Source organism: Hippichthys cyanospilos, chromosome 3, assembly GCF_059441005.1.
Source record: "Hippichthys cyanospilos isolate Australia breed blue-spotted pipefish chromosome 3, RoL_Hcya_1.0, whole genome shotgun sequence".
Classification (NCBI taxonomy): Eukaryota; Metazoa; Chordata; class Actinopteri; order Syngnathiformes; family Syngnathidae; genus Hippichthys; species Hippichthys cyanospilos.
In genome coordinates, this window is record NC_142371.1 from 21,556,950 (window position 1) to 21,584,403 (window position 27,454).

The 27,454-nt window shown below is 37.1% G+C and overlaps 1 protein-coding gene across 1 annotated transcript in view; it reads right to left on the reverse strand.

The window, feature by feature from the left end:
• Window positions 1-27,454, reverse strand: part of grik3 (glutamate ionotropic receptor kainate type subunit 3) — a 105,384-nt gene that overhangs the window by 32,259 nt on the left and 45,671 nt on the right. Inside the window, exons 2-8 of the mRNA XM_088409745.1 lie at window positions 20,542-20,715; window positions 19,059-19,316; window positions 18,804-18,985; window positions 12,957-13,010; window positions 7,356-7,526; window positions 5,237-5,380; window positions 308-415 (exon numbers count right to left, since the gene is read on the reverse strand). Of these exons, the coding sequence (XP_088265871.1) occupies window positions 308-415; window positions 5,237-5,380; window positions 7,356-7,526; window positions 12,957-13,010; window positions 18,804-18,985; window positions 19,059-19,316; window positions 20,542-20,715 (1,091 nt within the window). The remainder of the gene's footprint in view (window positions 1-307; window positions 416-5,236; window positions 5,381-7,355; window positions 7,527-12,956; window positions 13,011-18,803; window positions 18,986-19,058; window positions 19,317-20,541; window positions 20,716-27,454) is intronic.

Here is a 27,454-nt window from a genome sequence, read left to right on the forward strand (position 1 = left end):
GTTTATCATTCTTCTTAATTTGTGATTGTCAGTCATAATCATAATGTGAATGACTTATCTGATTGCTTTGTTGACATTCCCCTTAGCGTAGCTCCATCTAGTGGATACTTAAGGCAACCCCAGCCACTATTGTAGTTTCTATTCTGTGCGCCTTATAATGCAGTGCGCCTTATACAGTATATGATATGCCTTATGATGTATATACTATGGATATGATGGATATGGATATGAAAGAGTGATATATTGGGGATGCATAAGGTGAAATTAAATCCACGAAGAGCAACGACACAGAAGTGATGGCGCTTACCTTTTCTAATCCATCCTCCTTCAGACTTATGATGTCTAGGTCAAAATCCGTTCGCAGTCCAGTTGTCTTGTTGAATGACAGTCTTCCAGTCAGTCCATCCCAGTGGGACTGAAAAAAAAAAAATTGCCGGTTAGAACGATATTCATCAGGTATCCCTAATTGTCGCAAAAGTATCGGAACTAAAAATAAAAAATAAAATCTATTTTGCTTGACTAGCCTTGGCATGGACCAGTCGTTTGGGAAACTCCCAGATTGTTTTTTCTTTGTACAATGAACAAAAATAGCACAAATAATGAAAACAAATACATTTACCGAGTGTTCCCATTGTTGTTATTTAAACAATAATACATTGGCACCACTGACAACCTTGTAATAATATTTAAGAGCTGCAACTAGCAACAAAAGATGCAATTAGCACATGCTGTGTTTCTCTTTCACACCCACGCCACACTTGGCGGAAAAAAACAAAAAACACGGAAATAATCAGGCATTTCCGTCTTTCTGTTAATTACAATTCACATCCGCCGCTTTTCTAACACCAGAGGACCGCTGAGTTAATTAACGACCGTCTTTTGCTTGATTCCCCTTGAGGAAAGAAAATACATGACTGGCCTCCATTACTATTTGGTTCCAGCGCACACGCTCCTGCAGATGTTACGTTTGAATAGATGGCACCCTCATTGGGTACCAAACTCCCCGTCGCCATTTTTTTTCCGAAATCTTAACACACAACCAGCTTTTTGAATGTTCAAGCTTCAAAGTGAAATTTCCTTCTCCAACCCTGATTAGACTTGAGCCCATCTGGCCCGAGATTCTTCAAAGGATTCAGAGAGCCATGCGAACGCCTCTCACGTGTCCAATCCAAAGGGCCGACGCGACCTTGACAACATGTCGGACTGTCCGTCTTTGTGGGGAGCGTAAATCAGACTGGAGTTAGTGTTTTTACAACCCGACGCTGCCGAGCTGTCCTCAAAGGAAAGGACAACAATGTAATAATATTTCATTGGCTTTTGTCTTGATCACCGGAGGGCGGTTTCGGGAGCTTCCTATTAGAAGACGGTAAAAAGAAAATCCTGGATATTTTCGAAGTGACGCTCTCAGTGTCATCCAAAGGACAGACTGAAGGCCTTTCGATAAATCCAAAATGACTAAAGAAGACTACGGTCCTTGGATAGCATGAAGACAAACGTTCATCCATTTTCTTAGCCGCCCATCCTCAATAGGGTCACGTCTCATTTTGGTAGTCTTTGGGCAGGAGGCGGGGTACATCCTAAACTGGTTGTCAGCCAATCGCAGGGCACGCACATGGATAAACAACCAATCACACGCATCTAAGGGCGATTTGGTGTGTCCAGATTACCCGGAGAAAACCCACACAGGCAAGCTAATAACGCAAACTCCACAGCCAGAATTAAACCCGCAACTTACGCACCGCAAGGTGGATGTGCTGACCACTCAACCACCGTGCCCCCCGTAAAGACAACCAATCACACTCACAATCACGCACCTAAGGGTGATTTGGTGTGTCCAGATTACCCGGAGAAAACCCACACAGGCGAGCCAATAACGCAAACTCCACAGCCAGAATTAAACCCGCAACTTCCGCACCGCAAGGTGGATATGCTGACCACTCAACCACCGTGCCCCCCGTAAAGACAACCAATCACACTCACAATCACACACCTAAGGGCGATTTGGTGTGTCCAGAGTACCCGGAGAAAACCCACACAGACACGAGCTAATAACGTAACCTCCACAGCCAGAATTAAACCCGCAACTCCCGCACTGCAAGGTGGATCTGCTGACCACTCAACCGCCATGCCGCCTGTGAAGACAAACAATGGCGCCAACTCAATCTAAAACCCTTGTGCGGTATTTTGTCCAATCCTTTGATCTTTAAATTAAAGGCATTTCAAATTAAAGGGCAAGCAATCACAAGATTAATTATTTTTTTAGTGGACCAATCCAAATGAAGTTTAAAAGGTTCAAAAGTTGAATAAATCAGACACTGATGGTAAGTTTTTTTGTTTTTTTTTACCCACCCAAAAATATTTTGGACTGGTTAAGGGTTACTTGGCTGAAAACGTATTCCACAGGGGGTACGTCAGTGATTTAAAGTTGAGAACCACTCGTCCAGATGCTAAAAAAAATAAAATTAAATTAAACTTTTGGTGTTTAATGAGTTAATATGAAACCATGCATGGTAAATCCTTCCTAAAGCTCTTCAGGGACAAACTCCAATAAAGCAACAACAACGGAATCCAAAGAGAAAAGAGCATAATCCTGACAATTAAGTGAGAAACTAAAATGGCATTCAGTAAGGCGCAAAACAAACTCCTCACCTCTATGTAGCCGCTATTGGATCAGCACCAATATGTACTCCGTTCCTTGGCATACATCCACTAATTTTCTCTGAAAAGTCCTTTTTACATATTTTTGCAAAACAAATACTAACATAACCTCCTTTGGCGGTTTTAGCAACTTATATCCATGTTTTTGTTTTTTTAAACTATAACAACACATCCCACTCTGTTTACCGAGCCTGTGTGATCTCAAGGAGCGAATCACAACAAGCCAATCGCCTACTGTGATCGTCGCAATGTGCAGGCTGTCTCCGCAGATTGATCAAGCGAGGCCGCTTCGGCAGAAGGTGAGATGAAAGAAGACCAAAAAAAAAAAAAAAAAACATGATGAGACTCCACGGCGGCTCGCTAACTTGTCAGTTCCGTGCTGGTCTTTGTGCAACACACTGTAAATGCAATCATGTTTGTCTCAAACACCTTCAGACAGCTCTTAAATTACATCAACGAAGTCTTCTATTCGCTCTTAAAACATGTGAGGAACAAGCTTCATGCCTATTTTTCCAGAAGTTCATTTCAGAGTGAGTAAAATTTTAAAGTTGCTGGATAAGGTACACCTAGAGAAACCACTATAAATGTAATGCCGAGAAACATATGCTAGCTAGCTAGCTAGCTAGCTAGATAGCTAGATAGATAGATAGATATAGATAGATAGATAGATAGATAGATTGAGTCCTGTGACATCCTTGTCTGTTTTAATATGTAGTATCGCAAAGCATTTTTTAATTTAGCAACTACAGATAATAAATTGCGTAACCGTGTGCTTTTTCTATTTTCTTGAGGAGACGTTGCAAAAAAAAAAAGTCGAGGAGCACTAGTTTAAGAAATAACAAAAATCCTTCAACTTTATTGGGATTTTAAAACATGTGCGAAGGGAGTTCCTTATGCTAAAACGGAAGATGATCCTATCTGAAGGATGCTAATGAGAACCTCTGAGGAGAAGGGAGTGGTTGAGCGATCCTGATTCGCCCACATTTATATTTTCACTAAACGTAGCTCTTATTTCTGGCCTATTTCGAAGCGTTACATCATACCCGGCTCGCTATACGCTGGAGAGCGAGTGCCGCTATCACACCGTGACCTCCAGCTAAACCTCAATCGTGCGTCTGGAATACGTTTGACAATACGATGCCTGAAGGACAAGATAAACTGAGACTGATTTCAAGCTCTTCGCCATTCAGGCTTTTCTCTCGGCGTCTGACAAACAAAATTCGGATAAGCATCCAACCGTCTATTTTCGACACCACTTATCCTCTTCGGAATCGTTTGGCGGCTGGCGCCTATCCCAGCTGACGTCAAGCCACGAGCAAACGGCGGGCTGTGGGCCGGTTCCTGGGACATACACTTGCGCTCATATGTTGACATATCTTTTAGGGCGGTGCTTCTCAATAATATTTTACAAAGCCCAACCTTAGGAAGGGGAAAATCAATCACTATTCTTTGACTTGTATCTGTTTACCCATGCAACATATGAAATTATGAATATAGCTAAATAGATAGATAGCTATCTAGCTATCTAGCTAGCTAGCTAGCTAGCTAGATAGATAGATAGATAGATAGATAGATAGATAGATAGATAGATAGATAGATAGATAGATAGATAGATAGATAGATAGATAGATAGATAGATAGATAGATAGATAGATAGATAGAGTCCTGTGACATCCTTGTCTGTTTTAATATGTAGTATCGCAAAGCATTTTTTAATTTAGCAACTACAGATAATAAATTGCGTAACCATGTGCTTTTTCTAGCTATCTATCTATCTAGCTAGCTAGCTAGATAAATAGCTAGATAAATAGCTAATAAATTGCGTAACCATGTGCTTTTTCATGGCGTGTCTGCTGAAAATTACATCAAAAATGACAATGGGCATTAAAAATCTACCAATGCGAAGTCATAGGACATTTTACAAAAGGACTCACTGTAATGCAACTTTTTACCAATAAAATGCTTCATGTTTTATTAAATTGCGCAAAGTTTGAAAAGGAAAGAAAAATACAGTACCTGTACCTGGCGAAACCCCGCTAAAATCTCACGTACCCCTTGAAGTGCCCCAGGAGTAATCGTACCTCAGAAACTAGTGAGCTAACGAGCTAGCCAGCGAGCTAGCTAGCTAGCAAACTGCTGACTTTGGTTATGTAAACTTATGAGCACAACTCCACCCACATACATAGTACAACATGTGTGCATGGGAAAACAAACAAAAAAAAAACAAGTGGCATAGCTAGCATCTTGTTATTATATCAAGGCACAAATATTAGCATCTCCACCCAGCCTCCTCATGTTTTTATTTGGTGTACAACAGCACCCGCTCATGTTTGATAAACTCCAGGCAAGTTTCACAAATTGTCCTTTCAAAAGGTTGCAACATTCAGGAGATAAAATAGCGTCTGAGGGGACTTTCACACAGCAGACAACAACACCGCTTTAATGTGTCTATCAAGGCTCTTTGTTTGTGGCTGTGATTGATTTGTTGGGTAAACATGCTAGTCCACGCCACTCCCCCTCCTCCTCCCTCTCGCCGCTTGGCTGCGATAGAAACGGCAAATGGATAAAGACAACCTACCTCTTTGATGAAGCTCATGAATCGCCCGCCGAAACGCCAGGGCTTGTGGCGGTGGCACTGCAGCGAGTTGACGGTCATCTGCGGCGCGTGTTGGTAGGAGACGGACACGATGTGGACGGCGTCGTAGGTCAGAGCCGCATCTGTCTGGAATAATGGGGTGAACATTGTTTCAGCTGATGCCTGCCGAGGAGCAAGCCTGATAAAGATTTAGTCATCGTTTAAAGGAGGAACGTTTACAGTGTGGCTTGACCTTTGACCTAAATAGATGGGTAGAATCTATCTATCTAGCGATCTATCTCGCTAGTTGTCCGTCTCGCTAGTTAGTTGTCTATCTGACTTGCTAGCTAGCTGTCTATCTGTCGGTCTTGCTAGCTTGCTGTCAATCTGTTGATCTATCTCGGTAGTTAGCTGTCTGTCTATCTGTCTGTCTCACTAGCTAACTATCTGCCAGTCTTGCTAGCTCTCAGTCTATCTATCTATCTTGCTAGTTAGTTGTCTGTCTCACTAGTTAGCTGTCTGTCTATCTGTCTGTCTCACTAGCTAACTATCTGCCAGTCTTGCTAGCTCTCAGTCTATCTATCTATCTTGCTAGTTAGTTGTCTGTCTCACTAGTTAGCTGTCTGTCTATCTGTCTGTCTCACTAGCTAACTATCTGCCAGTCTTGCTAGCTCTCAGTCTATCTATCTATCTTGCTAGTTAGTTGTCTGTCTCACTAGTTAGCTGTCTGTCTATCTGTCTGTCTCACTAGCTAACTATCTGCCAGTCTTGCTAGCTCTCAGTCTATCTATCTATCTTGCTAGTTAGTTGTCTCTCACTAGTTAGCTGTCTGTCTGTCTGTTTGTCTTGCTAGCTAGCTGTCTATCGGTCAGTCTTGCTCGCTGTCAGTCTTGCTAGCTCTCAGTCCATCTATCTATCTTGCTAGTTAGTTGACTTCTCGCTAGTTGTCTATCTGTCTGTCTCGCTAGCTAGCTGTCTGTCAGTCTTACTAGTTAGCTGTCAGTCTATCGATCTATCTCGCTAGTTTGTTGTCTGTCCGTGTCGCTGTCTGTCTACCTACCTAGCTAGCAGGCTCGTTGGCTAGCTAGCTAAAAATGACTCTTCCAGAATGAACCCCTTCCTTTTTACATTCTTTGACTTGTTTCTGTTCACCCACAAGTACATACAAAGTTATGAATATGGTTAAAAATTGTTGTATGTGTATTCTGGCTTTTGGTGGCATGTGGGGGATGGTTTTGTTTTACACAGCGAATTGATGTTTTAATAGCCTGTGTGAAGTTATGAAACTAAAGTCTTCCAAGTGAGAAGCTAAGTCTAGACTGGATTGGTAGTTGCAGTTACAGAGCATCTTTATAAGTGTGTACAACACACTGTAAGTGTGTTGGCATCCGTTATTATTATTATTATTGTTATAGTTATTAGTCAGGAGTTTTTTTCTACACAGAGAAATTCTTTGCTTGTTGATAACACTAGACGACCGTTAAAGTTTAACCTTTAATTTCACGCATCCTGTGACTATACTCACATTGGCCTAACAGTTTTGTATTTCTATAGTAGTAGTTATTAATCATCTCATTTGACAAGTTTCTCAGAGTCAGCAATTTGAAAATGGTAAACTATACAAAATTAGATAAGGCAAATGAGCACTGTGTGTTTCTGTAATGATAACGGTGTGTCTAATAAAGTAAAACGGTCCAAATTCAGATCTTTTTTTTTCTGCACACTTATCGTTTGTATGGCAAAAAAAAAAATAGTCATCTCTTCAAGAGCACTGGGAAGGTGTTTTTGAATGATATGGGCGGGCTATATTCAGCATTTTAATTAGAGATAAAATGGATAATAGCGCTGCTATCTTTTTCAGGAAGCGAACACTTTGCTGCCAAATTGTTACGTAAAATTACAAGAGCCTTTTACAGCAAAAATGTGGTGTTTATATATATATATATATATATATATATATATATATATATATATATATATGTATATACACACACACACACACATTTAGGGTGACCTTTTTTTACTTCCTTGTTTTCAACCAATCACAAGGTACAAGGCCCACTGATTCAGTTGTTTCGTTTCGAACATTCATCTTATTGTGCGTAGAAGTTGTAAAACCTACCGTCATTATGCCCTCCAGAAGACCCGAGTCAGGTTTGGGTGGTATCTGCCTTTCTGTGGACCACTTGTCCACAATGGAGGAGACCAGCGGATTGTCCACATTCAAGATGCGGAAGCCGGTCATGTTGACGCCACAAAAGCGATACGGCTCCAAATCAATGGCCATCAGATCCTTTTGAGGAAAGAGAGTCTCATTTAGTCCCGCCGTGATCGGAGTCTGCCTTTCAAGTATTCATCCCGCATGCTTTATCTCCTCACATGAAAAAGAAAATGACGCAGCGTCTGATTAGAGAGATGCTATATTAAGATCAAAATAAAGCCAACGGAGTGAAAAACAGTTGTTTTTCAATGCCATGCCAGGAGATTTAAGGCCAATAAATGAATTATAAAAAACCAAAAACGAATCATACTTATACGTAGCGAAAAAAATCTACCTGCGAAAAATTCACTTTTCAAGAGACCCCATTATATCATTCATCAATAAGCACAAGCCATTTCCAACACTCAAGATGGTATTATATAACAATAATATTCTTTTAAACCCGTTTTGATCATTTTTGCGTCAGTTTCTTCAAATTTGACATGTTGTCACCATCTGGGTGAAATTTCAGCTCCCTACTGTCGTTTTTCAATGATTTCGATGTACGCCTTTGATGTATGGATCAAAGGATTGGACAAAATACTGCACAAGGGTTAAAAATATATATGAAATTTACAAAATTGTACCTATGAAGTTTTGGCTGGACACCAGCATAATGATCCTCAACAAATCTAAGAGCGCTAGCGATTTTCAACCACTTTTTTGGTCAATAATTTATGAGAGTAACACTCACATATGCGGATTGACCTGTAGTTTAGCCTTTTTTTTTTTAAGATGAAATTTACAGAATTCTGACTCAAAGTTTTGACTCGATGCCATTTTTATGCTCCTTAAATATTTCAAGCACACTAGCCATTTTCAACTATTTATATTCATCAATAATTTGTTAAAAAATAACAACCACATATGTGGCCTAACTAATAGAATAGATTTTTTTTCCAGAAAAATATAAAATTTTTAAAATTCTGAATTATGAAGTTTTGGCTTGTTACCAGCATCACACTTCTAAATAAATCAAATAGCGCTAGCTATTTTCAACCATATATTGGTCAATAAATTATTAGACTAACACCCACATGATTCCCAGTAGTATAGATTTTTTTTATTGATGAAATTTCACAAAATTATGACTCAAAGTTTTGGTTAGATGCCAGTGTTATGCTCCTTAATCCACGTATGAGTACGAGCCATTTTTAAAAATTTACATTTGTCCATAATTTGTAAAAAAAAAAAAAAAAAAAGAAAGAAATGTTACACAAACTAACTGATTATATATATTTTAAAAAAGTTATATAAAATTGAAAAAAATCTGACTATGTTTTTGCTGAACACCATCATTACGTTTCTGAACAAGTCATAGAACGCAAGCCATTTTCAATAATTTATATTGGTCATTAATATGTAAAAATAAGACTATGGAGTAAAAAAAAAAAGGCTTAATCCCAGCGTTACATTCCTGAACATTCAAAGCATGGTAGCCATTTTTAACACTTTAAACTGGTCAATAATTTGTAAAAGTAACTCCCATGTGTGGACTGACCACTAGAAAATATTGATTATTTTTTGTATTAATATGAAACTTACAACATTGCGCCAGCGTTTTTCTCCTGACAAAATTTTCATTTCAAACCGTACGCGCTATCCTGCTTACCCTTAATGCAAAAATTCCGATCACGTACGTACGTCCGATAAATGAATCCTAAAAATAATACCGCGGTAAAACAACAAAAGTTGCTGTGCGCGCGCACATAACCTTTCCACTTGGCATGTTAGCCATTAAAAAGCCACTAAAAAATGTTGGCTCATTGTTGGATCATTAATAATTCATTACCCCCATTCCCTTGGCAGGAAAAAGCAATTCAATTTAAGCCGGTGTAATTTCTAGGGGAAGCCATTGTAGGCGAAGTGCGAAGTCACATGTTGACACATGTCGCGGCGTAATGGGCCGGCGGGCTTGGGAAAAGACATTTGGATCAACATAGATATTTCATTAGCACCCTGTTGGGTTAGCGCCGGGCTAACGAGAGCGCCTTAGACACTTAGCGAAAAATAAATAAAAAACACGCCGCCAGCCGCTGAATTATTTCTCCCCGTCTCTCCATCTCCCGGCTTCGCAGTACGGCGCCGGCTTTTTACGAGCGCGGATCAAAGTATATCACTATTGTTCCGTGTGACACTTCGAAACGCTCGCTAAAGTAGATGGGGTCGCTCTCCGAGCTTTTGAAGCTAAGAATACAAACTAAGTGGGACAGAAATGTTGGCAGACGTACAATACATTTCTTGTGACATTCTCGTTGCTGTTAGAGCCTTTTTAGGGTGTCACAAAAACGTCTTGTTCCAATTATAAGTTCACGTCGGCAGCGTCTGCCTTTTAACCGCCGGCGTCGCATAGATTCCATGCCGCCCAAGAAGTTTGCCGGCATGTTATCAGAAGCACCCGCACGACGTATCGAGTGTGAAATCGTACAAAAATAATAAAACTCAAAATTGGTTGATACAGTGAGAGCGACATGAATTTTACAATGTTAAGCGGTAGTTTGATCGTTGGCTCGTTTTCTTCCACATCGTTCTCGGCAGTATTTTAGCCAGCGGATGGCACGCTTAACTTAAGTGTGACATTTGGAACTTTGACATGCTGTCACCATCTGGGTGAAATTTCAGCTCCCTAGTGTCTTCAATGTTTCCCCATTAATGTGAAATGTCTTTGATGTAAATATTAAAGATTGGAAAAAAAACATCTACCTCAATTTGACCCAGCTTTTTGTTTTGTACAAAATAACCAATTTTTCGGGTTGCTTTCTATAAAATGACAAGTACCGTATTTTCCGCACTATAAGGCGCACCCAAAAGCCTTAATTTTTTGAAAAAGCTGATGGTGCGCCCTTATAATCAGGCGCGCCTTATATATGGATCAATATTGAGATTGGGATTCGTAGATGGGGAATAAATTGATAAATTTTACCTGTTTCTTTTGTGTGTTTACAGTTGAACAAGGTTGCTCATATTGACATTGAGTTATTGTGGTATTGAGAGTTTCGAGTTATTATTTGAGTTATTATGGTTATTACTTTGAGTATTACTATATTGTGATTGAAAAAGTTTGAAAACGTCATCATTAATTGAGGGTCCGCCTTATAATCCGGTGCGCCTTATAATGCGGAAAATACGGTACTTCAAACAAAACGACCCAATTTTCCAGTTTATTTCGTATTGCATTTTTTGGTGTTGTTTTACACATAACGACCAATTTTTTATGTTGTTTTTTACAAGATGACCCAATTTTCTGGGTTATTTTAGCCAGTGGCAGTTGTTTGTCCAAAAAAAACCCAGAAAGTTAGGTCAAATTTAACTACACGGCAAATTTCAGGAGAACGCTGTTCCCCCCCCCCCCATTCGAGGACATTCCGGCCTTTCCACGTCTCACGCATTTGAACTTACCCAAGACGAAATATACACAACAGCGGACACGAATACATTTTAACGAAAGAAGTTTCCCATCCCCAAAATCCGTAGAAATACTCCCAAGTCACGACGCGTGTCAAAACAATGATACCCGTCATACTTGAGAGCGCAAAAGATGACACACATCACGGCCGGGCCCCCGCGTCATAACGCATTACCGCCACGGAGCGACCGGGTCCGCAGAGACACTGGACGTCCGTGAGAGCGAGACAGTAACAGAGGTCGAAAGCAACAGCTTCAAACACGCCGCTATTCATTCCCAGTCAACATGTTTATCACCAACATGGCGGCGAGGGGCGGCAATGGCTTCCCGCTGGGACTGCGCCCGTCATCAAAAGATGTGGCGGGGGACACCGCCGGGATATAAGTGACGTTTAAAGCCGAAATGACTTTTGTTGTGGCAATTGGACGTTTGAGCGCCGCGTGAATGCGAGGCACTGTTTGACAGCTGAGCTCGTTGCCAGAGGCTGTTGTTGAAAATAAGATTTTAAAAGCACGATGGGTGGTTATTCAGACGCTACATAGAGAAAGATTTTTTCTTTTCTAACCGGATTGGACAAAATGGAAAATTTATTAATATCCGGGTCAACGAAATGGTCAACATTCAGAAAGCGACATTTCTTTTGTTGTCGTAATCTTATTCGACACTAAATATAAAATACAAAATTCGAGATGTACGGTTTCATTTTTGAGTCCAATGTGGAAATATTATTACTCTGTTATAAAATATTTTTGTGCTTTAAAAAAAAGTATTTGAATATATCTGATTTTGTAAAAAAATAATAAAATATCGATTAAATTCAGATTTGTGCTTGTTTTCAAACGATAAATAATAAGAATAAGACATAAAATAATTTGGGAATACATTTGTGTTTATCTTTTTTGAATTCATAAATTTTGCAATATATTTTTTGTGAAACAAAAATTTGGAGATTTTTTTAACAAAAGCATATTTGTCAAAAAATAAATTATTTTGGGTGGGTAAAAACATCATAAATGTAGAAATATAGTTTTTTTTTAATGTCTAGAAAAAATGTATATGTGCTTCTTGTTAAAAAAAAAGTTGAAAAGCAAAAAACACATTTAGACATGTGTTTTTGATAAAAATATAAATAATTTGGATGTACATTCTTTATGTTGAGAAAAAAAAACAACAGTAAAAAATGTAAATATCACCAATGTAGAAATATTGTTTACGCTAAAAACTGGAAGCAAATTATTCAATTATGTGCCTTCTATAAAAAAAATAAGAGATATCAAATTAGAGATGTATGCTTTTGTTAAAAAAAATAAAATAAAGAAAACATTCTTTTTGTTTCACAGTAACACCCAACACTAACATTACTATGAGCATGATACATTATTTTTGTTAACAAAAATAAAAATCACATACCCCTCTAAAATAATATAAGCCAATAGCGAGTAGACGATTATCAGACGGGACACAGAACTGGTCTTTATACACAAAAATCGAATATAACAAGAACTCAAAAACTAGACTCGGAAACTAAACTCACGAGAATGAACTTGACTCAGACTTGGAAATTAGCAAGTCAGGCTTGACTTGATTTCACATTTTGACAACGTGTCACAGAACTTGGAGATTACAAACCATCAGCTATCAATCCTAAAGCAAACGCAAAAAGATTATTTGCTCAGAACAACAACCCGTCAGTGAACACGAACGACATTTTACCTGAAATGATTTCTTCTTTCTTTTGCACATATTCGTTTGTTTTACACCGAACATTTACTGGAATATTTGCCTCATAAAGGCTCACAAAGGGCCGCATTGTTGTTCTTTTTCAAGCTCGGCGAGCCACATTTAATTTTCACTGATGCGTTTTATGGTGCCACCTCAAAAGAACGCGCTTCGGCTTGGCACATAAAAGAGGAGTGTTCTTCCAGGTCGTCAAAGAAAATGGCTTCGGAACAGACTGCGTTCCCAAGCCCGCTCGCAATTAGCTGCTATTCATCATCAAAAAAAAAAAAAAAAAAAGGAGATGAGAACAATTTGCATTAATGAGTGCGGTACATTACCAGAGTGGTGAAGATGTAGTGGTAGTACTCTGTCATCATCCCCATTGTCTGAGCCTGGAGGATGAGGGGAAAAAAAAATGAGAAAAATATGACATTGTTCAGAAGCAACACTAAATAGTTGAAGGGATCGTTATGACCCAGCAGAAATTATGTCATCAAACTAATTGCGTTACCACTGGTAGACCTAAAATACGGTTTCGCATAATTTGCATGTTTTCAGCTAAGATGGGAAGTAGTAGTACACAAACTTATATAACATTGCAACTCATATTATCAGAATAAGACATAAAAGTTGTTTTGTTTTTTTATTTGTGTAGCTGAAATTGTTCTGCAACAGTTAGCATAGCAGCTAGCTTGAACTCAGGTTAAAACGTAAAAAGTTTTTTAATCAGATGCTCTAGAGTACCAATTAAATTGCTATTCTGGTCTGTAAAAAAATATTCTGTACTAATTTTGAGATTTTTACTCTGTTTTTACTGTTTTTACTCTGTTTTTTTTTTCTTTTCAGGCGTTTGATTAGCTATAGCATTTTTGTGACAACAGTAAAATACACTGATTATGTTTGATAAAAGTCTACCATTAAAAACAATAGTTTAAAACTGATTTTTATGTATTAAAAGAAAAGAACATGTATGAGTACAGTTACATTTAAATAATCCTTTCATTATATCAGATATATTTCAGACATTTTTTATCTTTGTTTTTGTTTTATTTTTGTTGCACTCAAAACTCCAATTTTTGGAGTGAAAAATTCTTGATTTTAGTTCATTTTAGTTCCTAATAAAAGAACGACCAGTGTTTCTTCTGATAATACTGCAACTTTATTTTAAAAAAGTATTTTTATCATCTAGTATCATTGCAAATTGTTTTTGCAATTTAGTCACTTTAATCTCATACATTAAACCCTTGTGCAGTATTTTGACCATTTTGGGTTACTTTCTGGCTCACTCCTGGTTTTGTGACATAATGTCACCATCTAAGATGAAATTTCAGCTCCCTTAATGCCTTCCTTCAATGCTTTCCCTTTTTCTGTAAAATGCCTCTGATGTAAATACCAAATATTGGACAAAATACTGCTTAAGAGTATCCCGTTACTGTCTTGTTTAGCATTTTTTATGTTGTCCTTGAATGCCAATGCTAATTTTGCTAACTAGCTAACTGATTATCTTTTTTTTGTTTAACGTGGTAAAGCTCAACGCATTGGAGAAAATACCGAATGAGAGTATGCCGTTACTGTCTATTTCTTGATTAACGGTTTTTGTGCCGTCCTTGAACGCCAATGCTAAGTTTGCTAACTAGCTAACTGTTTAGCTTTTTGATATAATAGTCTTTGATGTAAAGATTAAAGTATTGGACAAAATACCACATAAGGGTTTATATCCCGATATTGTCGTTTTTCTGTTCAGGGATTTTTTGCGGGCATCCTTGAATGTCTGCTAAGCTTGCTAACTAGCTAAATGTTTAGCTTTTTGATATAATAGTCTTTGATGTAAAAATTAAAATATTGGACAAAATATCGCGTAAGCGTTTATATCCCGATATGGTCGTTTTTCTGTTCAGTGTTTTTGCGGGCATCCTTGAATGTCTGCTAAGTTTGCTAACTAGCTAACCGATTAGCTTTTTTTGTTCATAGTGGTATAATGGCTGTGTAATAATCTTGCAGATTCGCCACAGGCCGACGGGTGCGTTTCGGATAGTAAGACTCTGCTCGAATTTGACGACAAAAGGGCAGTCTTTCCGCTTTATTCTTTTGTTTGTTGTTTCTGATTTTATATCACCGGGGACACACTTTCCCATTTTCTCCCATCCAAGCAGCAGACGGAAAGCGAGCTGACAGCTGCATGTTGATGTAAGCGCGTGCAGACAACTTGATGGCTTCGTGGCATTGCAAAAAAAAAAAAAAAGCCTGTGTGTGTGTGTCTACTGCTAGTGTTGTGATGTTGAAAGCCTGTTTAAAACGTAATGGCATCAGACGCACTTTGTCTCACACACATATCTTGTTCCTGTCCAAGTCACATTGAACCAAGTGTCCCACATCGCACGGGTCGTCATATGTGGACGACCTTTACATTTTATCGTGCGGTTGTAATTTACTGACTTTAACCATTGTGCATTGAAAGATGCTAGGGAGCTGAAATTTCACCCAGATGGTAACATAGCATGACCACTTGGTTCTCACAATACGAGTGTGGCTAAAATACTGCGAGAATGATGTGGAAGAAATGGCGACAAAAAAAGATCAAAATACTGCATGAGGGTTAATTTTGTAAAATGATGAGACTTTTACTGCAATATGGCAACAAAATTCTTTTAAGTTGAAAAATAATTTTATGGGGTTGAATTTATTGCTGTCATAATAAATTGACAGTTTTGTTGCTCTTCTGCAACTCGTACTGAGACTGTAGGACTGCGATTGTCGTATTGCAACATAAATAATATTATATTTGTACATTTTCCTCGCCAAATATAAGACTATAACTTGAAGTAAAATGTGCATGTGTGAGTAATAATAATAAGTTTAGTTTTTAAATTTTGTAAACAAGTAAAAAAAGCTATGCATTTTTAAAAATGTTATAGTTTTAATGGTGAATAATAAATAAATAAATAATAAATATATTTATTTAAAATGATTTTATGATATTTTTATAGATTGATTAATGTATATTAAATATTTTTATTTTTTTAAAATAAAGATATTAATTAAAACAAATATAATTTATTATATTAATAATATAATTTTATATATATATATATATATATATATATATATATATATATATATATATATATATATATATATATTATAATTTATTAAAAATTAAATAATATTAAAACAATAATGTCGTTTCAATGGATTAACCACCACCTCCAAACATGATGTTTGGTTTTTGACACTCATAATAATCTTTCTTTTGACATTGCAATATTATTCAGGTAGGTTTACTGTATTACTGTACTGTATTATACTTAAAATAATCAGATGCTATATATGTGCTATAACGAGTTTGTATTTAAACCATCGCTACTGGTAAAAAGACTCTTTCATTGCCGCCCATTTCAAAGACGGTGGCACACGGATGGAAAAATGTGACTGAAAACCTCCTCTGGCATTTTTTTTTCCCCTTTGGAGAAGGGCCAGGAGCGGATTTACGTCAACCTCCATCCCAATAACTTGGGGAGCAGACGATGCGTTTTAGGAGATCTTAATAGCAAGTGACAGCAAACTTAATGGAGGAGGGGAAGAGGATATCTACGGACTTGCTACATGATTGCTTATATCCTTGCATTCATCCAGCCATCCGCTTTCTATACAGCTTGTCTGAGTCATGGCTTGGGTCGGAACTTAAAAAAAAGCAAAAAAAAAACAAAAAACAAAAAAACAAAACAAAAACGCAAGTACACGAGTACAGTAGTACAAAAACTAGTACACTTTGGCTTGTAGTAAATGATGTACATATAACACACACACACACACACACACATACATATATATATATATATATATATATATATATACATATATAAATAGGGTTGCACATTTCCAATAAAAGACTATTTTTAATTATTATTAATGTGACATTTGTGTATATTCACATAGGCTGCATATACCGTATTTTCCGCACTATAAGGCGCACCGGATTATAAGGCGCACCCTTAATTAATGACATATTTTCAAAAGTTTTCAATCACAATATAGTAATACTCAAATTGATAACTCAAATAATAACTCTAAACTTTCAATAGCATAATCAATGTCAATATGAGCAACCTTGTTCAACTGTAAACACACAAAAGAACTAGGTAAAGCTTAGTTTATCCCTTCATTCCCCATCTACGGATCCCAATCTCAATATTGATCCATATATAAGGCGCACCTGATTATAAGGCGCACCACCAGCTTTTTTTTTTTTTTTTTTAAAAAAGCTTTTTTTAAAAAAAAAAAAAAATAAGGCTTTTAGGTGCACCTTATAGTGCGAGAATACGGTATATGAATATCCACATTAATTACGTATATATATAAATATATAAAAATATGTATAGAAAAACATATTTGAAAAAATATGCAAAAATTTTGGGTGTAGGATAAATATGTATTAGCACATGTATTAGCACATTATATATGGATGTATATGTATCACGCACTAATCTGCCTCCTCACCAGTCTCTTTACTGCATGTACACATACACCTTACAAATCCTGCACAGTACAGGAAAGCTGCTAAATACATAATATTTTGCACTACATGATATGTTGTACTTTCATCTACTCCATAAAATGCTCCGAATGTAAGTCCAGTCATTTACTAGTGCTTCATTATTACTGCCCTTATTGCTCTATTCCTGTTTTTTATTTTATTTATTTATTTATTTATATATTTGGATTTGGGCCAATATCTGTCTAATTTAGCAGAAGTGATCCCTCAACAGGTACACCAAAGCCAACTCCAAGAACAACGTCTCCAAGTGCAACACCTGAACTACACATTCTATCAGTTGTATCGTTTCTCCTGTCGAAAGATTTAATGAGGACTGAGCATCTTCTTATACTACCTCGAAACTCATGGAACAGATTAACGGGCGCTCCATTTTTTTAAATGGCAAGTGACGATTTGATATACTTTCTTGGTTGCGAGTTGCGAAATTGTGTAACGCATGGACATGACGTGATATCAAAGGTGAAGAAACGGACAGATGCTCCCGAGCTTCATCTTGCCGCTATCGTTCTCGGGAAAAGCTGTCTTCTTTCACCTTAAGGACGTGCCGATTATTTTTTTGCTGTCCGTCAAGATCACTGAAGGGGATGAAGAGGAGACATGAGGGAGAGCGGCCAAAGTAGTTTGTTTTGCTTGAGCCAAGGGGCAAAGGTCATGTTGGTGGGGCCAAGTGACACCAAAAGATGTCAGGATGGAAGGAGAAGAACCTCCGCTACCGCGAAGCATAGTTGGACAAAAGTACTCACGGAGTGCAAAAATACACACGCTTGAATAAAAGTAATGAGCTGATATGCTTGCTTCATCATATGCAGATTTCTCAAATTTGATCAAAATTTGCATTTTTTTTAGTTTCCTAGTCGGATTTACATTTTTATTACTTCAGGGGTGCGAATTTTCAATTGGAATATTAGCTGTATCCTCACATTTATGTCAGTTTTCCTAATTCAGATTTTTTATTTGTTATTTGACTGTCAAATGTATTTTTTATTAGTTATAATGCACTTCTTCAAAATCAAAATCAAACCTTTTCTCATATTTTGGTAAATTTCAAATTGTAAGATTTAAGCCAAAGTTATATATGTATTTATTTAAATACATACTATTTTATACATATTTTTTTTCCCTGTACTATTCATCATATTTTTGGATAATTTTTTGGTCAAGTCAATTTTTTTTTCTACTTTTAATTGGCTGTTAAAAAAAACTTTGAGTGAAATTTTGAGTTTCCTATTGCCATTTGTTTTTCTATTTTTATCTATAAATTTCTAAATTTAAATGAAAAAAATGTAAAGAAAAATGTAAATTTAATCTCAGTCTTTCATTTGCTTGGTCGAATTCAGTATTTTATGACATTTTCAATTTTCGGGTCAAATTCAAAATTTTGTCAATTTTAGGGCACATTTGGATGGACAGTTTTGTCAAAATATCATCAATTTTAGCATGCAATTATTTTCAATTTTCAACGCCACATTTTTGTTGTTTTGGGAGTTTCCAAATTTTAAAGTTTGCATCAAATTTATACATTTTCTGAAAAAAAAACAAACATCAATAAAGCAAAATCAATACCAAAAAAATGCATTTTTGCAGGGTATCAAATTCTTAATAATATAGCAGTTAAGACGTTTGATCCCACCTGCTTGAGGATCTGCGCGGCCATGTGATGACTGCAGTCAAAAATGATGCGGAACTCGCGGCTCCTCTTCATCTCCTTGAGCAGGGGCCGCGTGTCCTGCGTGTCCACGGGCAGCTGGCGGATCTTCAGCCGGATGTTGTAGCGTGACGGCGCCATGATCAGCTCCTGGAGTCTTATGAGGCCTGAAACACACGCCGTCGCCATTGCGGAGAAGGAAACGCTGGATTTTATTGATCAGTTGGCGCGGTGAATTACCCGTGCTGTCGTCGTAGACCACGGTGGCAGTTTTCCATTTGAGGAACTGCACGAGATCCAGGATGGCGTAGCTGAGCGAGGAGTAATCGGGGTACAGGTTGGCGTAGAAGGTGTCCCTGTTGTCCATGGGGTGATGCTTCCAGCGCACCTGCACGTGCGGCACCTCCAGCGCGTTGCAGATGGACTGCACGGCGTTGGACGACGAGCTGTGCGACGGGCCGAAGATGGCCACCACGCCCAGGGACAGCTGGTCGCAAGCTGCCGGAAACACACACGGGGACGCTTTGCTAGCTTCTTTGCTAGCTGGATGCTAGCTTCTTTGCTAGCTGGATGACAACCCTAACCGTAACCACAGAAAAGGTGAACCCAAGATTTTTGCTAGATTTTCCTCATTTTGTCGCTTTTGGGAAAATCGAACATCCATATTTTCATGGCGCTTTTTGATAGCGCTTTTTGGGGGAAATCTTCTGGTTTCTGGTGAAATTTAAAGTTTTCGCAGGGGTTTTCTTTCGGTTATTTTTGGGTGGATTTTTTATTGTCGTATACGTTTGTCAAATGTCGTGCTTTCAGTCAAACGTTATTACCGTAACTCCCTAAACATAAGACGCACCTGTGTATAAGACGCACCCTTAGATTTGGTGTGAAATTCTGGTATTTGTATGTTACCATGCACGATAAAAACCAACACTTTGGCAACGATGTAAAAACTACAATAGAATTCCTCTACAAGAAAATCCAGATTTTTATTGTATATTTCTATAATTTGATGTAAATAATGCTGTTCTAGCTGTCTCAACAGATGTATATATCTTACATTTTTATAGTTTTTGTCAACTTTTTTTTAAAACCAATTTTTATCATATTTGAATGTTTTGCAATAATAATAAAAAGATTGTCCTGGTTTGTTCACTTTTTAAATAAAAAGCTTAGAACTTCCTTTTCAGTTTTTTATATTTCTTTTTAATATTTTAAAGTTTTCTCAGTTTTTGGTTATCAAATTTAGATTTTTGTGGCATTTAATAATAGGATTTTTTTTTTTTTTGGGGGGGGGGGGTCACATTTTGAACGTTTTGCCAAAAAAATGGTAGTTTTGTCTTTTACCCCAACTTATTTAAATCACTTTTGTCATGTTTTAATTGGCTTTATAATTTAAAAGGTCCAGTGTTGTCATTTTAATATTTGTATTTTCATTTTGATTTAAATTCCATTTCGGGGAATGTTTTCAATTGTGATTTTGTTTTGTCTTGGTTTTTGCTGCATTTTTCATCGTTGTTTTTTAAATTTAGAATTTTTTTGCGTGAGATTTTATATTTAGTCTCTACATGTACGACACGTAAATTTTGTTTTTTTTCCCTGAATTTTGTTTAGTTGTAAGGTTTTGCGGTTGCAGTCTAATTTTCATCATCACCACACATTTTAAATGTTTCTTTATTTTGTCATTTTGACTTTGTGTCATAAAGCAAATTCCTGATTGACCCCTCACCTTTCCTGGATGCCTCGAAACTGTCGTAGATATTAATCCTCTGTATGTCATAGGTCAACGTGGTGTTGGGCAGTAAGGTCCTGTTTCTGTTGATGTTGTTGACGGCAAACTTGAAGGCCAGCTCCTCGGCACTGACCAGGGAGACGGGTCCATCTGTTTGCTCAAAAATCCCGCCTGGATGAAAGCATATTAGAAAAAAAAAAGACACACGCACAAAAAACAAACACATTAGCGTCGATCATGTTCAAAAAGACGGCGGACTTGGTCCGACTAAATGGAGAGAAATGCAGAGATAAATACACAGGGAATCTTTGAAGTGCAACGGCGTAATGGATTGAGAGACCGTGTTTTGTTCCATCAGGAGGGCAAAACATCTGAGTGGCTCACCGCTCTTTTAACGGGTCTTTTTATTTCATGCAAAAGAGGCAAAGTACCATGTTTGCGTGTACGTTTAGAGTATGTGTTTCTTTCAGAATAAATTCATTTCTCAAACACACTGCAAAGCATTCATCATTCAAGGAAACTAATATATATATATATATATATATATATATATATATATACATATATATATATATATATATATATATATATATATATACATATATACATATATATATATATATATATATATATATATATATATATATATATATATATATATATATATATATATATATGGTACAATAAAACAATATTTAAAAATTAGTGTTATATTTTTTTCCATCATTGCCTAAAATATAATGGTCCATTTGTGCATTGTGTATTTATTTAAACATTTAAAAACAAACTAAAAATAAACAATACAAGAATAAATGGGTACATATGGTACAACTTTGTTTCGGTTTATTTTTATTTTTTTTAAATGAAAACTGCAGGACATAAAGTTATATTCATTGCTTTTCCCCTGTTTTTGGTTCAAAAAAGTGCAAAATTAGGTGATAAATTTTGTTAATTTTTGCTCAAAACGTAGAGATAAATTTGAAGAGAATTTGAAGAAATACAGTTTGTAATTTTTTTGTTTAGAAGTAAAAAATGTTTTTATGATGCAATTTAAAAAAACAAATCACATCATTTTAAAATAATGTTGGTCCATTTTTATGGTTTAAATCATTTCCCAAAATCTCAGGTTATTTATTTTTGTAGGTAAGAAATATTGCAAGATTTACGTTTGAAAATACCTTGATTCTGATCGTATTTGCATGTATTTGACTGCCACCTGGCCATGACAAACCCAATGTCCCCTGAATTGAAGCAAAAAAAAAAAAAAAACATGAAGCAAAAACCCCTGCGCTGAATTCATTCTATTTAATTGTTTTATTCAGAGGTTTACACCCTGCACAATATCACAGGGTGCGACCTTTCCTTACAATATTGTTTCACGGTATTGTAGCATCGCAACTAAGCTAGCGCGACGCGCATACGGCCTTGTTGCAACGCCTCGCATTAAAAGTAATGAATCCTTTCCATTTTGCACAGCGGGCTAAATTACATTAGAGTACATTAAGTAATTGCTGGACTATACACTAATTTGACTGTTAAAAGAGGGCAGAATGCGCATTTCTCAAGAGCACTTTAACAAATTTGATCAGCAAAAGCAAAACGCTAATTTGCTTTTAGTGAGCTGCCATTAGCTCAGCGTGCGAGTAGCATAAAGCAAGGTACTCACTGTGGTCAAACTGCACTTTTTGACAAAGGCATTTCTACAAATGGAAGGAGTGAATTTCGTGCCTGACAGGAGTTTTAAACTATTAACGGTGTTTATGACAGAAAAGGAACTGAGTAAGATTAAATAAACTAGAAAAAACTAGAAAAAAAATACAATTTGAGAGACACCACAAAAGGTCCTCCCGTATCTTCTACTTTCAAAATCAATTTTAAAAACGTGTTTTCCACCCTGTCATCATGGGGTGTCTGTTTCTTTACAAAATTCTCAAATGTTTTTAGGTGATATCACCATCATTTAGTTCCATTTTCAAAGGAAACTTTTTCTAATGTTTGTTGAGAGGAAGTTCTAAAAATGCCTGATACTGAATGTATTTGTTAAAGCACTCAATTACTTTAGGTAGTAAAGTAATCATTACTTTATGTAATTAAGTACTAAATAAATTATATAACAATAAATTAGGCAATTACGTTCGAAAGTAATTGATTAATTAAATTATATTAAAAAAATTATATATATATATATATATATATATATATATATATATATTAGATACTGAAGTAGTACATTATTTAGTACTTGACTTCATTAATACAAGCAAGTTTAGACCGACCTTTAGCTAAACATTTGAAAAAACTGAAAACAAAAATGGAGGACCTTATCTTAATACATCTTTGGGATTAAATGTGTTAACTGCACACAAACAATGTCATCAACAGGAAGTGATGTAAGCAGAGCTTTCAGGGAGTAACATACTGTCCAACGTCAAAAAGTGACATTTTAGACTCCAGGTAGCGTCGAAAATAACAAGACAAACCGGTCCACGTGTCGAACGAAGACGCGCGCGCTCCGCTGTTTTGCCTGCGAGCCAGCTTAAGTCGGCTCGCTCTCAATGGCGCCGGTACCGATGAAAACGCTTATTTTTAACACGCCTTGACTGACTTCACAGGGAGAGATGTGAGTGACGGACGGAACGACAGCGTGCCAAACGCGACGGCGCCTCGGGTTGTTTTGGTTCTTGCTTTCATGCTGCCTGATGATTTTGTTTCATAATGTTTACCGCTAGAAATTGGGTATCTGGTAATTTCACTTCAGTAGGTGAATCAGGATGATAGCATATTATATATATATATATATATATATATATATATATATATATATATTTGGGCTGGTTTGTTGCCCATACGGTTGCTGACAGGATGTACGATCCATTGAGCTTGTTAGCGCTAACTGCCAGTGCAACTACCTCATTATTCTTGTTTTTGTGCTTGGAATTCCCCACACTCTCCCCCTGAATAGCTTCCCGTCACCCCCAGACTAAGGCAGCGTTCGCTTTCACAAAAAAAAAAAAAAAAAAAAGGCCACAAAGACAAAACCCTAACGGCGACACCGTTCATCGCCGTTTTCAGGAAGAAAACGCCGTCTGTAAGTATTTGTAACGATGCAATAGCAATAATCTTGACAGTCCCGCATGAGTCCATTTGTTAGCTTCAATGAATGATGGCTATCATGGATAGAAATTAAAAATTTGGTAAAAATGCTAGTTTGTTAATCAACTCTAATGTGGTGGCTACAAGGCTAGTTTTCACTATTACCACCATGCCAACACCTGTCTTTGAGATAAGAAGCTAGAAAGCCACTTTGCTAGCATTAGCAACATTGTGGATGTTTTCCCTGATAGTTGACAAAAAAAAAACAAAACATCAAAATCATTGCTGTGGTAACAACAGAAGCTTGTTTATCTATTTTAGTATTGTAGCTAGAGTAATAGCCTTCGCTCTTATTGCTATGCTAACACCTGTCTTTCCGATATGAAACTTGAAAGACACTATGATAGTATTATCAACATTGTGGATGTTATCCCTGATGTTTGACAAAAAATGTATTTAAAAATGGTAGCGTCTTATTCAATTCTGGTTTTGTAACTACAGTACTAGCCTTCACTCTTACCAGCATGCTAACACCAGTCTGTTCGATATGAAGCTCAAAAGTCACTACGATAATATTATCAATGATCTTATCCCTGCTGTTCGACGAAAAACGTATTTAAAAATGCTAGCGTCTTACATATTACATTTACATACTTTATATAAACCCTCCAAAACCCTTGTGGCTGAAAAGTTACCTTTCAGTTAGTACAACTGATATGTGATATTCATCACATGAAAAGCTTAAACTGCAGCTTTGCATGTGTTTTGCCGCGGATTATGGCGGTCATTATGAGTTGTAAGATTTGAAGGCATTCCCGGGTTTATTGACTTGATGTCATGAATTAAACATGAGACGCATACGCCTGAAGATTTCTCACCTTGAGGCGTACCAAAAAAAAAAAAATGATGTGGGTATTCCAAGGAAAGAATGTGTACTTAATGCGTATGGCTCGCTCCCATTTGTCTTCCTGCCGCCGTGCTCGTCATTCTTCTGCTAATGGCGCGTTTAACTTTGTGTTGTCACGGCCGATTGTGGTAAATAATCATCGGGGCAAATGATCGACCAGTGTCATTTAATAAACTACACGGAATGACTAGCATATTTTCTCGTTTGTTTTGGTAGGCACGTATTTTGTCGTGAACAAAATACAGCTCTATCAGCCAAAATAATGGGAATCGGGACTGTTTTTTTTTTTTTTCCCCCACAGCAAAAAGGATTTTGTAATTGAGGTTTGGCATTTATTTATTTTATTGAGGGAAGCCTTGAGGAAATGAAGTATGAATTCATTTCTAAAACGTCTATTTTTGTCTCAATGCTAACACAAGTATATTTTCTTCTCCTGCAATTACTTGCATTACGATTAAATGAGGTGTCAATTTGCGCTAATGAAGTATAATGGATTAACCCTCGTGCATGCATGGTACCAATGTGGGACATTTTCCATGATTTCTTTGTGAAATCAAAGGCGAAAGCTTTGGGGAAAAAAAAAAAACGCTAAGGAGTTGAAATTTCACACTAATTATATAATCATGTTAAAGTTGAAAATACAAGCATGCTGCAAATTCTAAACTGTTGCAGCTTGGCGTACTAAATAATTGTGACGCATATGTTCAAGTGTACCAGGTTGGTCATATCCATACTCATTATAATCCACGTTTTTTCAATGGATAATAAACCTGTGTTGTATTGCATTTTCTGCAATTTTTGAACCAAGCTCTTTAGCGCTGGTTGAGATAAGTCAACAGACAGAAATTTCGCGAATGACTTGTGTGTAACACTTTAAGACAGTAGGTGGCGTCGAAGACTACTTAATGGTTATTTTTTTTTCCTCGCGTCAACTCCTAGAAGAAAATACCAACTTGCTTAAAACCAGTGCGAATGCACTTGTGGTTACTCTGTATGAGTGGTGAGCGGTAAGCTTGACTCACTTTTTCAAGTTGTGTATTTTGCCTTGTATTTCATAAAAACTACCGTAAATTCCGGACTATAAGCCGCTACTTTTTTTCCAAAACTTTCAACCCTGCGGCTTATTCAGTGATGCGGCCAATTTATGTAATTTTTCTAACGGCCGCTAGGGGCGCTCGAGTAGAAAAGGTAAGATTAAGACCGGTGGAATATATGCGTCGAGGAAGACTGCAACTTCCTGTCTTGTGCATAAATTAAATTAGCGTGAACATACCCTCATCATGGAAAATGCAAAAAGAAAGGCATATGACGCAGGACAAACTCCAATCCAGCTGTGATTCCTGGGGGCACAACGAAGAATTTGCAGCCGCTTGACATTAGTGTGAATCGTGCATTTAAAGTGGCGCTCCGTGTTGAATGGGGGAATTGGATGACCAGGGAGTGTGTGACGACGTCTATATAACAGTTTCATTCCGACACTGAGGAAGATGACTTTGATGACTTCAGTTCAAAGGAGGAAGATGAAGACGGCTTACCGTGATTTTTACCAGTATGTTCTTTTACCAGACCTGTTTTACCAGACCTGTTATACTGTGTTACTAGCGTGTTGCTACCATGCCGCTAGCGTGTTGCTACCATGTTGCTACCATGTTGCTACAGTTTTACTGCCCTGTCACAGGCACCGTTTGGGAAGAAAGTTATATTATTATTGTTAAGTTATATTATTAAAACTTTGAAAACTCTCTCTGTGTACCGTCTTTCTTTGTAAATATGTTTACATGTTACATGCGGCTTGTATGCAGGTGCGGCTTGTGTATGTACAAAATCGGTTTTCCTCTAAAATGTAGTGGCTTGCGGCTTATAATCAGGTGCGCTCTATAGTCCGGAAATTACGGTACATTTGTATGGATAGAGCTCATGCCACTGAACGTTGAATGGGTTAAAGAAAAACAAAGTTCATTAAAAATGTTAGTTATACCGCCCTCAAAAGCAGGTACCACGTTGGTACAAAAAACGCGAGCGTAGTCTTTTTAAAATGAACGCACAAGGCACAAGCCGATTTATTTGACTATTTTTAGGGTGCATCATGTCTATGAGTGTTTATATGCGTACTGTATAGATGTATATTTTCTCTTTTTAAGGAAATGGACGCCTGTTTCTTATAGATCCGCATCAACGTGAGTAGAGGCGTGAAGGGAATGCAGTATGAATTATTTACCAACTTTATACCTGCACGTATGATGTCGGTTAGCGTGGAGGCTTTGAGGGAATACAGTAGCGCCTTAGTAAATAACAGCATGAGGTGGAAAAGCAATTTTTTTTTCATCTTACGTGACTTTAATCAAATGCGAGTATGACATCTATTTGAGTGGAAGCTTGAAGGAAATACACAAGGGAATTATTTATAAAAAATGCACATGAGGCTATGTGTTAAATTCATATGCAATGATCGACGGCTTGTATTTCAAAGGAATATGCCTTATTGTCTATCTAAATGTGTTGCTGCGATGTTAGTGTTCAATCTGAGTGTCAACGCATTGTAGCATTTTAACGTTAGCGATTTCGCATTCAGCCAAGACAGAGAAACAACTCATTCACTGCCTTTGACGGCTATATACGTCAGATGACTGACGACGTCACTGAAAAAAGGTTGAAACCCAACGCTCTGAAGCAGAAATTTTAAGAAAATATGATTTATTCATAAACCGTGTTAAGCTAACCTTTATAAAGCAGCACAACCCTATTATTATTATTATTTAGCGTGATTAGTCACCTGGCTATTACCCATATACTGCATCATTTTTTTTCAGCGAAGGCTGTGAATTTATATAGTGTGAATTTATTCATACAGTGTATATGCATGTCATTTGTAAATCAGGACAAGCTTATTTTTCATGTTTCTTCCATTTT